Here is a 16548-nt window from a genome sequence, read left to right as displayed (position 1 = left end):
CATGAAAAGGACTAACTCCTGATTCTTCAGCTGAGCGTTGGTGTCCCAAAGACCTCAAAGCAAGAGATCTTCACTGCAATCTCTAGCCATAGGCTGTACCTGATTAAATTACTCAGGTCCATTACCTCAGATGGAGCAACTTCCTGCAGACAAGAACTGCAGGGTCATCACCCTCCTCCCAAATCCCTTCTGTTTTCATTCCAGCTGCTTCCAGGTGCTCAAGGATCGATTTGTTTGTCTCCCCAACACCCTCTATACTATTCAATGCCATACAGGGAACCAGTGGTATTGATCTATTATTAAAATACAGGTGTAGAAGGCTGCAGTGTGGGTGGACCTCATGTCTGGCCAGCTGGAGGTCGAGTCACTGGGTGGATCAGAAGGCCCAACTGTCAAAATACACCACAGAAGTCAAAGTAATTGTAAAGAAACTGAATGATGGCCCAGATACGGTTACATGATATCATGAGGGAATCAGTCAAAGGCTTAAAATAAGAAGTTGGTTGATTATTTCTAATAAGAAGCAAAATCCAGTTTCAGTTGGTGTGGATTGTTCAGATATTGTAAGATAAATACATGTTCTGTTCACCCTAATTCTGCCAATCTGTGTTTTCCAAACATTTTAAGCTATCCAGAAAGGTGAGGTCCGCGAGAACGCGAAATGGATCTCAGCCTGCTGCTGCTCCCCACCTTCCCTACCCACCTCCTGCTGCACTGTGAGCAGATTCATCCTGAAAACCTGGCAAAACGCTAGTCCAGGGGAAAAAAAAAAAAAAAAAAAAAGGCTGCAAACAGGCTTCCAGTGGTTTGATTTGATCCACTCACTGATGGGCACACAATCGTCTGGACCAGCGCTAAACAGAGATGGGAGGAAGGAAGCTTTCTGGGGAGCTCCCTGCTGGGCTGGCTCAGCTGAGCCATGAAATCTCAGCCCAGGCACCAGAACCAAACGCTGCTTCCAATTTAGTAGGTTTTTGGTTTTTGCATCGCTGTGATAGAGGGGTTTTCTGGCTGGGAGGGAAGGGGTGGGCCACTGCAGATGTGTAGCCTAAGGAGACCGAAGCAGCAGAGCACGAGATACGTGTTAGAAGGATTGCTGTGACACTGGGGATGGTAACTCAGGAAAAGGAGGTTCTGCTGGCCATCCGACATGCATCCTGGGGTGCAATTCAGTTTCTCAGCTGATTTGATCAAATATAAAAAGGACACGAAGAAACTGCAGACAGACAACACAGGACAAGCAGCACAAGAGCAGGAAGAAGCTACTCCTGCCTTGAAGGCACAAATGACATGTGACTGTCCACCAATTTTGGGATAGATAGCCCGAGCACCACCACTGTCCTCCACACTTGGGAACCTGCAAGGGCTCCACATCTCTTCAACATTCTGCTCCTCTAAAAGGAGCTGTGAACTGGGGCCTCTTGGGCTGCTACTACATGGGACAATCACACGTGGTGGCACTTCTGTCCCCTGCCATGTTCAGCCTCGATGTGTGAAGAAAGGGAGAATAACAGCAGGGGCACACGATGCTAAAATTAGGCATTAAACAAGTCTATATTGCACGCACGCCACACTTACCCACTGCAGAGAGGGACACTGTAGGCTTCCTGGTGTCTCTGAAACAAAACATGGCCAATGTGAGTACCCACGGCACAGCCCAGCCTCCCCATGGAGCCCCCTGCTATTCCAGGACTAATTTTATCACTGCCTCTTGGGAGCTAACGTGCCTTTCTGCTTACCAAAATACACCACGTTAAATGGAATAAAGAAAGAGGTGACCAGCTGGAGGATAACAGCCATCCTGTCTGGCCAGTACACACAGCAGCGAGTTTAGGATGTAGGATGGAGCCTTAGGGGACTAAAAGGAGGAGAAACACGTGCCAAGCGGGGCATAGTTGCAACTGGGCGGGCAGGGAAACGGGGCTCACACGGCGTTGCTGCAGGAAGCAACAAAACAGCCTTTCCCAGGAGGATTCAAAGGAACACACAGAGCTGGGGAAAAACTCGACAAAAGCCACTGATGGGCCTTCAAGCCTTTGCAAGACCCTGAGTCAAGGCAGATGGAGCAGCGGCTTCAGAGCAAGGACTTCACGTCCAGCGTGTAACAGCAAAATCAGTAAGGAAATGAGCCCAGCTGTGGGCAGACTCTACAGACCACATTCTGCAGTGGCAGAAGCCCGTGTGGCATCATGACAACTCCTCGCAGCCAGGACATGGATCAAGGCAATAATTTGCTCCTCAGGAATTCACCTGCCCTTCCGTGAAAAATGCCAGTGAAAAGAAGGAATACTGTCGTCAGCTTTTTGTGTTTGCTGAAAAGCAAGGGGTTTTCTGGAATGGATTGCACCTCTCCCTCTAAGAATTTCTGCCTAATCCAAAAGTTATGGTTTTGTATGAAAAACGAAGCAGGGAATTTCCAGCTGCCCTTACAGCAGGGCTACCTCCCTCGGGTGCCAGCAGAGACAGGCACTTGGGTAGGAAGTACTCATTTGCTGGAGGCCAGCAGCCCCAGGACCAGGAGGACCTCGGAGACCTTACTACTACCACAAGTGGGACACAGAGGCCGGTCAGAGTCTGCCTAAGCCAGTATTTCTGCACCAGTGACACAGGCAGGCACAAAATGATGGAAGGGCACAAGAGAATTAAAGCAGGGCTCCTGATAACAACCTTCAGAGAACTCTATTCAGGATAACAGGACAACACAACCAGCAGTTATTGTCTCTCTATGTCTTTTAATTACACATTAATAATATATTGCCGTTCTCAAGCACCATTTAACCAAGGATGTAAGTGCTTCATAGGAGCCAAACAAGCCTCAGGGTAGCCTGGTGCAGTGGGGTTATACAATTATCCTCCTATTATAACTGAGCAAAAGAGGCAGAGGGGGACAAAGCGAGTTGCCGGGGGTCATAAAGAGTCGCTGTACAGCCAGCAAGAGAAAGCAGCAGCCCTAGTGCCAGCTCCTCACTACTCAGGGGTAAAATATGGGGGTTAACACCGGTGGGTTTGGAAAGAAACCCTGAAACTACTCACGATAGAAAGTGCCAGGAAGCAAGGGAAAGCACAAACAGGAAAACATTCCTGAATATCACTGCCAGTCTTCCCACCACTGGGGGAGAGTCAGCAACAATCACTGGATTTAGCGCAAAACTGCTGTAAGATCATGAAACGGTGCTCACTCATTCAGCTAAAAAGACCCCAACAGGCTGAGGAACACCCTTGTGTTCCAGGAAAAGCTCCCGAGGAAAGTGGGCAGGGAGTGAAGCCGGTCGTTATCTTTTCCCAATCAGGAGCGTGACTGTAGCTTAACTTTACCACCCTGCTGCCCTTCATCCACTCCGAATGGGCATGAAAATAGGGGAAGAGAAGTTGTCTTTGAGATTCCGGGGAGCAGATGAGGCCCCTGGAAGCACAGCCCCCATCAGTGCATGCTTTGCCCTGCAAGCTGCTAATTATGGAAAGGAGCCCAACGATTTCCCCGCCGTGCAGAAACATACTGATTCTTACTTGATGTCCCAGATGTAGATGTACGTGTCAACAGAACTGGTGACCAACAGGTCTGGCTCAAACACTGCCCAGTCCAGGTCACTGCAAATACAAAATCATAGTAGCTCAGCACAGAAAAGCACACACAGTCTGCATCAACTTCTCACAAGCCCCCAATACGTTTCTCCGACAAATTCACGGCCATTCCATGACACCTACTGAAACTTTTTAATTAAAATGCAGGTTCTTAATCATTTCTCTTAGTAAATTCCAAGAAGCAATGAAATGCTTCTAGGTAAGTCCCAGTGAAGCACTCTCCTAGCCCTGAACGTTACAGCCATCGTGTGTGTGCTCTTTCCTCCACAGGAAAAGGGACACTGTCTCAGCGAGCTCCCAGTTACCACATGTTCCTGGCATTAGCCGGAATGCCTTCCTGTTGGACTCACCAAACACATCTGGGACACAAACAGCCTCCAGTCAGCCCAAACAACTGCTATTTCAAGGCCTGTGATTACTTTCCAGAGTCAAAAGCTGGAGTAAAACCAGTGCTTTGCCTACATTTCCAGCCCAGGACTAAAGTGCACCCCTAAAACCAGCAGCAGAAATCTCCCCTGCACCACTGTAACTCGTTGTGAACTCCATTTTGGGGGATTACCTGCTTTAATTAAGCTGCTCTCACACAGAAACACGGCTGGGATTCAATTTACTAAACATGCTGCTGGCTGCTGTTCGTTACAAGGACAGCAGCCTAAGGCAATGACACTCCAGCCATCAAAAGCCAAGCTGATGTACTGGAGGGAGCCATGTACTGAGCAGCTTGTCATCTCCAAACAGGAGGGAGAGACAGAGGGGCAGGCAGAACAGTCTGGAAAAGTAAGGAAAACCAGGCTCCATCTTCTACGAAACAACCCATCTGGGGTTTTCCACCCAGCAGCATCGCTCGCTCCTCACCTGATCACACGCGTGTGTCCTTGCAGCGACGTGCAAACTTCACCATTACCTTCCTTCCACTTATACAGGTCAACTCGCTGATTGCTCTGCAATTAGAAAGAAGAAAGGAGACGTGCCAGACGGACAAGGTTATCCCAGGAATCCACGTGTCAGGACCAGGTTTCCTTCTGTTTGAACAACCCCGGTTACCAACGAGTCACCCCGTGATTAGCAAAGGCCTTGCCCAAAGCAAAGATGAACCTACAGGCTGCAAGGACTCTGAAAAGCTTACACTTTAATTACACCCACTTAAAAATGGAGATAAACAAGAATAGGAGAAAAAAAAAAAAAAAGAAAAAAAGCCACGTTGCAAAATGTTTCCACGAAATGATGTTCTCAGAGCTTTTATTTCCTAACAACATGCTGTAACTGCAGGCAACAGGCAGCCAAATTCTCTCTGCAGGAATACCCTGCCAGTCTGTTCAGCTTCACAACTGGAGGTTTCAGTGACGGGGGATGATGGATCACCACTGGTCCTCCTCAGCTCCCCCTCCATTCCCTTCTGGGATAATCAGGGCTATTGCCAAACGAACAATACAGTCTAATGGCTTCAAGGTCACCTCCTCAAGGGTACTTCCATCCTCACCAGCCCAGGAAAAAAACAGCCTTAAGTGCTTATCACTAAGTGTAAACCACAGGAGCAAAGCAGATGAATCAATGACAACATTATTTAGGGCCTCTTCGCTCATTCCAGGAATAAATCCTCCCCCAAATGCAGCCACACACAAAGTTACTTGAGCCTAGTTACTATGCTTCAAGTTTATATTCTGCCTCAATCAAGGTTCACTTTGGCCAGCTCTAACCTTTCTGGGGCAGGAATCGCCTTTTTGGGTGCCTATAGAGCACCAAGCACAGTGGGGTTTGGGCTGTGACTGGAAACTCACGTTGATTTTGCAAGGACAGAAACAACATGACTTCAAAATTTGATCTTCATTAGCCCCTTGTTTTAAGACTTACATACAGATGAGGGAAAAGATAATAGCGAAAAGATTTATTTTACATTTTTTTGTGACCGGTTTTTGTGATAGTGTTTTGGTTCTTTTTTCACCCCAAATCTACTTGATATGAATTTAAACTTGCATATGGATAAAACTCTCCAGCCTTCCCTGAAATGGAAGGTCTCATCCCAGCTCAGCAATAATATATGGTGTTTCTCTAATAGCTCACAGCAGGGCTGCTCGAGAGCTCGAGGCAAGGAAAACTCTGCACGTTTCTCATCGACAGAAGGATTTAAGGGGGTAGAGTGAAATTACCCAACAGGATTTGTCCAGGACTCCAGAGTTGATGCTACAAGGTGAGGACCACCAGAAGTTTCTCAGACTCTTAGTGGAGCACCAGGTGTGGGAGAAGGACAGCTCCTCCCAGCACAACCTTCTAAAATAATGTGCTTCTCATGATAAGTATCAGTATAGGCTTCCAACAATTTCATCACCCTCTTGTTCAAGCATTTGTGACCACACAAAAGCAGTAACAAGGATCTAGGATGGAAAACAATGGCATTTCTGAAACAACAGCTTAGGAGTCCTCAGAAATGTGCTAGAGCCAGAGGGCAGCCCCAGCCAAGCACAGCAAGAGGACATGTTTCAGCTCTTCTGGAAAAAAGCTAAAAAAAAATAAAATATTAAGCCCTTATGGAAACACAAGGACAGGCTTCCCCTCTGCCTGCACCACTTCCAGTTAACGGCACTGCAAACCAGGTGAAGCTGTTGGCAAACGGGACGGCAGCCTTTTACAATCCCTTTCCATCCACAGGAATGGGATGGACCCTCTCCAGAGGGAGAGGACCCTTGGGGCTCTCTACACCACTTGTGTGGTATATGACGAGCTCCACAGGGGACTCATGGGGGCCTGCCAGCCAGCTTGAGTCCAGAATTAGCAAATCTCATCTTCACAGTGTTGAATCCAAGCTGATTTAGCCTTCCCAACGCATCTTTGCCCCCTTAGGAGTGGCCCTCGAACACATCCAGGCTGCTCCAGGCCTGCCCTGGGACACACAGAGCCGAGCACACGCTGTAAATCTGCTTTCCACTCCTAAACAAGACAGGCTAAATCCTAGTCCTAGGACAGGGCTGTACTGCATCGGCACCGAAATGCCAGCTGACTGGGAGATGGCTGGAAAGGAGGCGTTTCTGACCCAAACTTTAAGATGTCGGTCATAAACCAGAGGTGGGAGGAGACAGGCAGGGGAACCTCAGAGAGCAAACAAGCCACAGCTCCTAATTGACAACACTGCTCCACTTTTAAACCTGCCTTTCATGTCAATCGCAGCCAGTCCAGGGAGCAAAAGGAACAAAAATCCCTGGAAACCACCATCAACAAAGTGTTTTCTCAAAAAAAAAATATTAAAAAATAATAGATTACACTTCTCCACCCCCAGCTATTCCAGGACTCTCGCAGCCAGTCCAGGGAGCAAAAGGAACAAAAATCCCTGGAAAGCACCATCAGCAAAGTGTTTTCTCAAAAAAAAAAATTAAAAAATAATAGATTACACTTCTCCACCCCCAGCTACTCCAGGACTCTCAGGTTGTGCAACACAGCAACAAAGGCACCTCACTGTGAGAACAGTCTGTGCACGGCTAGTGCTGGTTGGTGGCAAAGAGGGCCACTAGCAGAAGCTCAGGGCTTTGGGTGAACAAGCTACAGAGCATGACAGACCGAGTAAAAATCAGAGCTAAAAGCTCTCCATCCCTGCCTATCTGCAAACCTAGATTGTTGCAGTGGTGAGCCAGTATTGACCCGTGCTATTTACAGGCTGCCTGGTGCACCACAGCCCACCAGGAAGGCAAGGAGGTGAAAACATAACAGCACAGAGCAAGAAATTCAACAAGCGCGCAAATCTCATAATGGAATGGGAGTTAGAAGGAGAGCACAACCCCCTTCCTTCCAGAAGAGGACCGTTTGGATGCCTGGTTTATTTGGCGAGGTGTTTTATAAAAGACAAGCAAGCAAAACTAGATTCAACACCGACCCACCACTGCGACCCATCAAGCCAAACACCTCGCTGGCAGTAAATCAGAGTTAGGCCTTGACCTTGCGATGTGACTTGCAGGGACGTGGCCGTGCCAGCTCCACGCAGCCTTCCAAGACTGCAGAATCCAGCCACGACAAGACTGGAGGAAGATGATGAGCCACAGCTTTTAAATAAAGGCACTTACGGAAGCGGCAAAGTAGTACGCGTAGCTGTCGTGCGGGTTCCACTGCACCGCCCCGATGTCCCACTTGCTCTGCCGGGAGATCTTCCGATGGCCCTCGTTTGGGGCATCCAGGTTGACTATGTAGAGGAAACGGCGGCTGCAAGACACACAGAGAGAGAGGTTCTACCCCACAGGACGGATCTCAAGAGCCCAAGCTCACGTGGAGCTCAGAGCCTTACGCCCAGGGGGGCAAAGAAGAGAAGCATTTGACAAGACAGAGGACAATATGATTGCCGGGAACGCTACATTTGACCACATACTTCAAAAAGGGCTATGTTAAAAAAATAAAAATATGAAAAGACACACTGAAATTAGACAGGATTTGTAAATGTAATAAGTAGCTCAGACCACAGAAAGCCTCACATAACTAGAATGCTAAAGGAAGCACTGGGAGATGGTGCAAACACATCCAAATACGCTTTGCTGGCCTAACGCTGCGGCAGCAGAGCCGAGGTGGCCCAGGGCTGGGAGCACAACGCAGTAGGAGCCAGCTCCGAGGCTTCTCCCAGCAAGAGTTAATGAGCCTTGACAAACACAAGATGATTTTAGGTGGCTGTGTCTTTCCACACCACGCTGTTTGGGGGGCTTGGTGCTGCAGACAGTCCAAGTCCACCTGCACAGAGCCAGCTCGGCTGCAACAGCTTAATAACGTGGGTGGACACAGCACTGCACCCATCTGGTTATGTATTACTTACTTGAGCTAACCCCTAAATGCTGCAGAGGTATATTTACATGATGCTAAACCCGAGCTTAAACATCCTGCTGGCTGTGGCCAGCTCCCCACAAAGCTAGGCAAGGTACCATTCCCCTCCACAGCGTGACTCATCTTACAAGCCAGATAAACCGCCCAGAAATAATTGGGAGCCAGCTGAACTCTGATGGAAGACCAGCACCAGACCATATTGACCCATATATAATTAACCACCCCAGCATCGCACAGGGCGGCTGCGTAGCAAACGCACAGCTGCTCTGAGCTTCGCTCCACGCAGCCTTCCAAGACTGCAGAATCCAGCCACGACAAGACTGGAGGAAGATGATGAGCCACAGCTTTTAAATAAAGGCACTTACGGAAGCGGCAAAGTAGTACGCGTAGCTGTCGTGCGGGTTCCACTGCACCGCCCCGATGTCCCACTTGCTCTGCCGGGAGATCTTCCGATGGCCCTCGTTTGGGGCATCCAGGTTGACTATGTAGAGGAAACGGCGGCTGCAAGACACACAGAGAGAGAGGTTCTACCCCACAGGACGGATCTCAAGAGCCCAAGCTCACGTGGAGCTCAGAGCCTTACGCCCAGGGGGGCAAAGAAGAGAAGCATTTGACAAGACAGAGGACAATATGATTGCCGGGAACGCTACATTTGACCACATACTTCAAAAAGGGCTATGTTAAAAAAATAAAAATATGAAAAGACACACTGAAATTAGACAGGATTTGTAAATGTAATAAGTAGCTCAGACCACAGAAAGCCTCAGATAACTAGAATGCTAAAGGAAGCACTGGGAGATGGTGCAAACACATCCGAATACGCTTTGCTGGCCTAACGCTGCGGCAGCAGAGCCGAGGTGGCCCAGGGCTGGGAGCACAACGCAGTAGGAGCCAGCTCCGAGGCTTCTCCCAGCAAGAGTTAATGAGCCTTGACAAACACAAGATGATTTTAGGTGGCTGCGTCTTTCCACACCACGCTGTTTGGGGGGCTTGGTGCTGCAGACAGTCCAAGTCCACCTGCACAGAGCCAGCTCGGCTGGAGCAGCTTAATAACGTGGGTGGACACAGCACTGCACCCATCTGGTTATGTATTACTTACCTGAGCTAACCCCTAAATGCTGCAGAGGTATATTTACATGATGCTAAACCCGAGCTTAAACATCCTGCTGGCTGTGGCCAGCTCCCCACAAAGCTAGGCAAGGTACCATCCCCTCCACAGCGTGACTCATCTTACAAGCCAGATAAACCACCCAGAAATAATTGGGAGCCAGCTGAACTCTGATGGAAGACCAGCACCAGACCATATTGACCCATATATAATTAACCACCCCAGCATCGCACAGGGCGGCTGCGTAGCAAACGCACAGCTGCTCTGAGCTTCCCCAAGAGAAGGAACATCAAGAACATCTTTGCTGCCTTTCCAGACCAAGTCCTCAGAGCTCCCTACTCTGAAGAGCGAAGATGCTGGAGCCTCACTGAGGCTCTCACGTCCCCAAGAGAAGGAACATCAAGAACATCTTAGCTGCCTTTCCAGACTGAGTCCTCAGGGCTCTGAAGAGCGAAGATGCTTGAGCCTCACTGAGGCTCTCACACAGCTTTTAAAGAAGGGAGGCAAATCCTGAAGGGCTGCTGAGCACCTGGGAGAAGACTGAAAAGGGTGGAGTCCTCAGGGCTCTGAAGAGCGAAGATGCTTGAGCCTCACTGAGGCTCTCACACAGCTTTTAAAGAAGGGAGGCAAATCCTGAAGGGGTGCTGAGCACCTGGGAGAAGACTGAAAAGCAGAGGGTCACAGGCCTGATGTGGAACTGCAGACGGGCTGTCCCCAGCTTGCTGTCGGCCCAAATAAGCCAGCTGTGAAACCAGGCAAGCGTAAGGAGGAAGAGGCATCGAGTTAGAGCCAAACCTGCTTCTGAGGTGGTTATTCCTGTGCAGGTCTGCCAGACTAGAGGGTTTACAGCCGGGCAGGCAACTGCTGAGCTGTTTGAAGACTTGCCCTGAAGGTGGCTACCTAATGCCAAACCCTCCTGGGAGCTCTGGAAGCTCAGAGTCTATGGCACCTACTGCTCTTGTTGAGCATCATCCCACGTTGAACCAGCAGAGGAGCAGGTCCGAGAGCTTGGCTCCTCTGCCCAAGTACACCGTGGGAATATTTGGGGCACATTTGGTCTTAAGGAAATGATTTAATCTGTTATTTCAAGCAGAATCCAAACAGTACTTTTGCATGATGTGCCACCTCCCACAAGCAGATTTGGGAAAGCATGTATGAGGAAAACCAGGAGGGTACTTTATTGCGCTGTTGTTGCCGGTTTTCCACCCTGCATCCCACTGGAAACGTGACCCAGAATCCTCTTCATCAGGCCTTGAAGAGAATTCAGCTGCACCTTTCTGAAGCAATCCATCAGCCCCCCAATGGAGGTCAGCCCGAAGGCTGCTGACTTGGCTGCTGGAAATGCCTGTCACAGGTTTCTGACGGGGACCGTCACACTCACCCGGAGAGTACCGCGTGCTGTCCCAGGCAATCCACCGACATCGCCGTCGCCTGTTAACGAGAAACAGAGAACAAAACTAAATTATACCTGTCAGGTCGGCTTCTCACTCAAACACACAGCTTTGGGGAGGAGTTCTGGAAAATCTGCCAGCTCATCTTCAAGGTAGAAACCGCTACGGTCAGAGTCAAGGCTGGTATCTGTCAGGGATGGCAGAAGTAACGTCCCCTTAAAGCAGCACAAACGACTGATGGGGTGCAGCGGTTGATTTTAGGAGGCAGCAGAGGGCACAAAGAACATCTTTATTGGAGTAAACTGAAGACAAGATCTGGCAGAGCCCATTACAAGCCCTGAGCCCATATTCCCTTCTCCCCACTATGGCAATCACAGCTGGAGCCTTTCAATCAGCAATCTCTAATAATCCTTATTAATCAGCCTCTGCTCCTGCTCAGGAGCTTTCTCAGTCTCTCTCTCTTCCATTGCAGGGCCAGATTTAATTATATATGTACTGGGAGATAGAAATGCAACCATTTGTGTATGGCTGGTCTCCAAAAATGAGAGATGGCTAAGGGGCATCAGAATTTACTTTGGCATTGCTTGGAAAGAAGGCTAAAAGATAACTTAAATGCCATAAGAAGAAGAAAAAAAATAGAAACTGTATGAACACTGCCTCCCCCTCTTTTTGTTCAGAATGGAATTGGCTGATCATGTCGTTTAATTGCCAAGAGAATAAAGGAAAATCTTACTTGAAAAGCTGAGCAGTTCAGCCCATAAACATAGATATGACTTCAATGCAGTTTTTAGCATTCGCAGGACAAAATCAGAATATGCCCCACATTCTTCAAACTGCTGTCACCTTCAAAGCTACCTCTCTGAAGGCTGGGGATGTCTCTGCTCAGGATTCTGCTCAGTACTCTCAGCGTGGATGTAACAAGACTTCAGGATGTCCCACAGCTACTACTTAGAAGCATCACTAAAACCTGACAGGCAATACGCCAATCCCGCTCCACCTCGATCAGATTTGACAGGAGAATAACCATCACAAAACACTAGTGCTTTTTCAACCAGGGCCCCAGCCCCTGCTTGTAAGAACCCCAACCAAGGGAAAAACAGCATCGGGGGCTCATTCTTCACTAGAGACCAAGAGTCCACATGGCAAAGAGCTACAAACGCCTGCGGAGTTTCAGCAGAAGCCCACAGGAAACCCCAATAACATCTATTCCTCAACCAAGCTGAGTTTCACTGCTTTTGCTGTTCCAGGAACGACCCTCTTTCACTGTTGTTTTTTTTTCCTAGGCTGCAAATCCAGTCTTCTAGCAAGGTTTTCCTAGTCCTAAAACTAACACTGTAAATAAGCAGCTCTAAAAAACAGTGAAGAGGCTCTCTAAATGGTAAAGAAATAATTCCAGCTTCTTAGATTTCACAGTACCTTGCAAAACAACAAAGCGGGTTACTACATTTATACAAAAAAAGCAAGCAGGAGAAAGAAGTTTTCCCAAGCGATGCACATTTCTCTTCTGAGGAATTAAAATGAGGGTCGTTAAAGCCACTGCTGGAACCAGAACTTTCTGGTGTGAGGAAGAGCTAGACAGCCAACAAACTTCATACAGTCATGGCCACCTTTCCTTAAGACAGGAAAAAAACCCTGCCAATTTAAAGTGATTGCTAATTTCATATATGAGTGTATTTTCTCTGATGTTGGCACCAGGATCTCATAAATCCTTTCTCTTCTGAGGAATTAAAATGAGGGTCGTTAAAGCCACTGCTGGAACCAGAACTTTCTGGTGTGAGGAAGAGCTAGACAGCCAACAAACTTCATACAGTCATGGCCACCTTTCCTTAAGACAGGAAAAAAACCCTGCCAATTTAAAGTGATTGCTAATTTCATATATGAGTGTATTTTCTCTGATGTTGGCACCAGGATCTCATAAATCCTTACAAACTGTTTTTAATAATGAACATTTGTAAACTGTTTTTCCAGGCACCAAGCATCTTAAAGCATAATGAACAGACAGAATGAAGTAAAAAGCTTCACGTGTCAGGCTGCTACTCTGGTGGGTCACAAATGAAGCTGTTTTATGGCAATAAACAGTTCTCTAAGATACCACACTCTTATCTAGGCCACAGGAAAAAACACAAAGAGCTGCCATTTAATATACTTGGTATATTGATATGTCGGTCTTCACAGCACAACCTTGGGGAAAAGGGGAGTTGAAATTGAACAAACCAACCCAAAAGTAGTTTTTATCCTAAAACAACAATCAGGATAGCTAGAATTGCTGTTTATGAGTAAAAATTATGCAAATAAGCACGGCAGGAGTACTGCACATTTGAAAACCAGCTCTGAGCCCACAGCCTCGGCAGCATCTTCGCAGACTTCAGACGTCTACGCTGGCGTCTCACTTGACTTCTGCTAGGGCAAGCCAAGGAAAACACCTTGTCACGTCTGAACTTACATTAGTTTTTGAATCTAGCTTCTTTCTCTCCACCTGAAAGGCAACAGACCAGCCCAATTTGCCAGGGCTATACTGGTTTTCAAGCTCTTAGCAAGAAAAAGGGGAGTTGAAATTGAACAAACCAACCTGAAAGGAGTTTTTATCCTAAAACAACAATCAGAATAGCTAGAATTGCTGTTTATGAGTAAAAATTATGCAAATAAGCACGGCAGGAGTACTGCACATTTGAAAACCAGCTCTGAGCCCACAGCCTCGGCAGCATCTTCGCAGACTTCAGACGTCTACGCTGGCGTCTCACTTGACTTCTGCTAGGGCAAGCCAAGGAAAACACCTTGTCACGTCTGAACTTACATTAGTTTTTGAATCTAGCTTCTTTCTCTCCACCTGAAAGGCAACAGACCAGCCCAATTTGCCAGGGCTATACTGGTTTTCAAGCTCTTAGCAAGAAAGGCTCATTCCCTGCATAGCTAACTTTCTGTCTACGCACCGAGATGCTACAAATTGTACTATTTCACCATTGGACGTGGTGAGTTTCACCCTCCTTTTGACAGTGAGGACAGCCTGACAAGAGCCCCTGGGTCACCTGTAAATCAGAAGTGCCCAGAGACTGTCAGCTTGTACAGAAAGGTGACACTTGTAGGCGATACCGGCTCCAGACTACCCAGGGATTTTCTGAAATGTTACAGGTTGGGTGCTGTAGCTTCTGGCACAGCAAAGGTCTGGCAGGTCTCGGGAGGTGATTCTGCCCCTCTACTCTGCACTCGTGAGACCCCACCTGGAGCACCGTGTCCAGCTCTGGAGTCCTCAACACAGGAAGGACATGGACTGGCTGGAACAGGTGCAGCGGAGGGCCAGGAAGATGCTCAGAGGGATGGAGACAGGCTGAGAGAGCTGGGGTTGGTCAGCCTGGAGAAGAGAAGGCTCTGGGGAGACCTTATAGCAGCCTTTCAATACCTGAAGGGTGCCTATAGAAGAGCTGGAGAAGAACTCTTTGCCAGGAGGTGTAATGATAGGACAAGGGGAAACGGTTTTAAATTGGAAGAAAAAAGATTCAGATTAGATCTCAGGAAGAAATTTTTTACTATGAGGGTGGTGAGACACTGGAACAGGTTGCCCAGAGAAGCTGTGGCTGCCCCATCCCTGGAGGGGTTCAAGGGCAGGTTGGAGGGGGCTTGGAGCAACCTGGTGTGGTGGGAGGTGTCCCTGCCCAGGGCAGGGGGTTGGAACTCGATGATCTTTAAGGTCCCTTCCAACCCAAACCATTCTATGATTCTAAAGACAACTGCAGTGCTTGCAGACATCTACAGGTTATAAACACAACAGCTGCCAGCTCTTTTGCCTCTGTTTCCATTCAAATCTGTTTTGGGGTAGGGATTTTGGAGAAAGCATGGCCTAGAGGCAGAGCTCAAGCCTGCTACAGGATGATTACAGCCAAGGTGTTTCAATTTCTCAAGCTGGGGTTTCCCAGCTGCAAAAACATTCAGGCAGACTCCTAAAAAAAATTCTCGAGCACCAATATATAAATGAGTTTAGCTTCGAAGCAGTAGCCTAGCTGCACTGAGGCTCTCTGGTTTTATTTGAAGGAGCAGGCAGGTCAGCGCAGCTCTGGAAAGATCACACCAGAGCAAACGGAGGCGACCGAAACACCCGTGGGTTAACCTCTCCGTGAAGGCATCCGCCTGCGCAACAGGGAGATGGAAACCAAGTGCTGCAGGAGAGGAGGGAACCACCCGCCCTCTCCCCTCGCCGCTCCCACACACCGCTCGTTATGAATAAGCAATCAAATCACGAGGCCACATATCTATCTCCCAAGCCAGCTGCGATGCGAATCTAAGAAGATGCACCTTTGTATCTCATTACCGGTTTCCCCGAGATCAAATCCTCACCAGCACACAAGGCTACTTTAAGGCTTCTTCCAGGAGGAAAACACGACTGATGTAAAAGTTTTTGAGGTATAAAAACAAAGAGCTGTGTGAGCTTACAGAGGGCAGGCTGGATGGAGCAGGCAGGACTCGATGGCCCTGCTGGCGACGGTGAACCCCCAGGTGACAGTGCTCCAGCACATGAGGACAAACTGGAAGATGAGAAAGTTTGCAGACCTTTTTTTTTGTTGTTTTTTTTTTTATAACCTTTCTGGGTTTCCTGCTGAAGCAGTTCATAGTTCACCCAACAGATCCAGCTTTGCTAAGCAACTACAAATGCCTTAAAACTCCACATTTCTTAGAATAGCTTCCGAGAGCACGTAAGCAAACTCTGAGGGGAGCTCTCCTGCAAAGAGCAACTTTAAAAACAAAAGTTGACCTTTCTGCTATTTATTAAAAAGCAAACCCTGCTTTTCCTGCTAATCAAGCAACACTCAACAATTCCTATCCCAGCCGAGAAAGTAGCTATAAAGGTCTCAGAGCAAAGACGTGGGGGAAGTGGTAATACCTTCTATTAGGTCTACTTTTAAAAACCCGACACTTAGGATCTCATTAAGATTAGAAATAAAGCGCCTCGTGAATTTAACGCATTATCTCCGCGCACAGGGCTCCGACACCGGCGAAAGGCCTCGCGGGGCCGCCCAGCCCGCCGGGCCCGGGCCCCTCCTCACGCGAACGGCCAGTTCGGCCCCCGGACTACCGGTCAGAGCGGCAGCCACCTCCCGGCAACAGCCTTTTCCCCCCGCTTCTCCCTCCCGACCTGGGCGTCGCGGAACTCCACCACCACATTCTCGCTGCTCCAGCGCGCCGCCATCTTGGGCCGCCCCAGCAACCCCCGACGCCGGCGGGGCGGGGGGCGGGGCCGGCGGAGACGCGCATGCGCAAAGCGTAGAATGGGGGCGCCGCGCAGCGCGAGGGCTGCTGGGAAATGTAGTCCATACACCATACACCCCCCCGTTCCCGTGAAGCGGGGGCGGCCTCTCGGGGAGCGCGCCGGGCCTCACGGGTGGTAACGACCCCCACTTAGGCCCGGCCTGCCCGGTGGGGCGGCCTCCGGGCGATCCCGGCGCCGCTGCGTGTAGGAGAGAACGGAGTGTGGGGGGTTTTCCGAGGGTTTGTGCTCCGCGGGGCAGCGCCTCGGGGAAGCGTCGCCTCAGGCACCGGCAGGGCCGCGGCGGCGAGCGTTAGGCCCCGCCGGCGGGCGGCAGCAGCGCAGGGGTTAAGGGCGGCGGGCCGGGGAGGGGGGGGGACGACGACGGGGGACGGGACCGGGGGCGGGAGCATGCGTGCTGCCGGCCTCTATTGTCTCCG

The 16548-nt window shown here is 49.2% G+C and overlaps 2 protein-coding genes across 4 annotated transcripts in view; one reads left to right on the top strand and one right to left on the bottom strand.

The window, feature by feature from the left end:
* The window catches only part of WDR59 (WD repeat domain 59), a 57208-nt gene extending 41130 nt beyond the window's left edge, over nt 1-16078 (bottom strand). For all 3 annotated transcript variants that reach the window (XM_014960773.1, XM_014960775.1, XM_014960774.1), the window contains exons 1-6: nt 15998-16078; nt 10863-10912; nt 8739-8874; nt 4438-4523; nt 3508-3588; nt 1579-1616 (exon numbers count right to left, since the gene is read on the bottom strand). In XM_014960773.1, the coding sequence (XP_014816259.1) occupies nt 1579-1616; nt 3508-3588; nt 4438-4523; nt 8739-8874; nt 10863-10912; nt 15998-16051 (445 nt within the window). In that variant the 5' untranslated portion in view covers nt 16052-16078. The remainder of the gene's footprint in view (nt 1-1578; nt 1617-3507; nt 3589-4437; nt 4524-8738; nt 8875-10862; nt 10913-15997) is intronic.
* A 36-nt stretch (nt 16079-16114) lies between these two features.
* ZNRF1 (zinc and ring finger 1, E3 ubiquitin protein ligase) overlaps nt 16115-16548 on the top strand; it is a 21942-nt gene continuing 21508 nt past the window's right edge. Inside the window, exons 1-2 of the mRNA XM_014960753.1 lie at nt 16115-16125; nt 16206-16278. Of these exons, the coding sequence (XP_014816239.1) occupies nt 16115-16125; nt 16206-16278 (84 nt within the window). The remainder of the gene's footprint in view (nt 16126-16205; nt 16279-16548) is intronic.

This window comes from Calidris pugnax, unplaced genomic scaffold (genome assembly GCF_001431845.1).
Source record: "Calidris pugnax isolate Ruff unplaced genomic scaffold, ASM143184v1 scaffold347, whole genome shotgun sequence".
Taxonomy (NCBI): Eukaryota; Metazoa; Chordata; class Aves; order Charadriiformes; family Scolopacidae; genus Calidris; species Calidris pugnax.
Note: the sequence above shows the minus strand (reverse complement) of the source record. Positions and strands in the feature narration are given on the sequence as shown.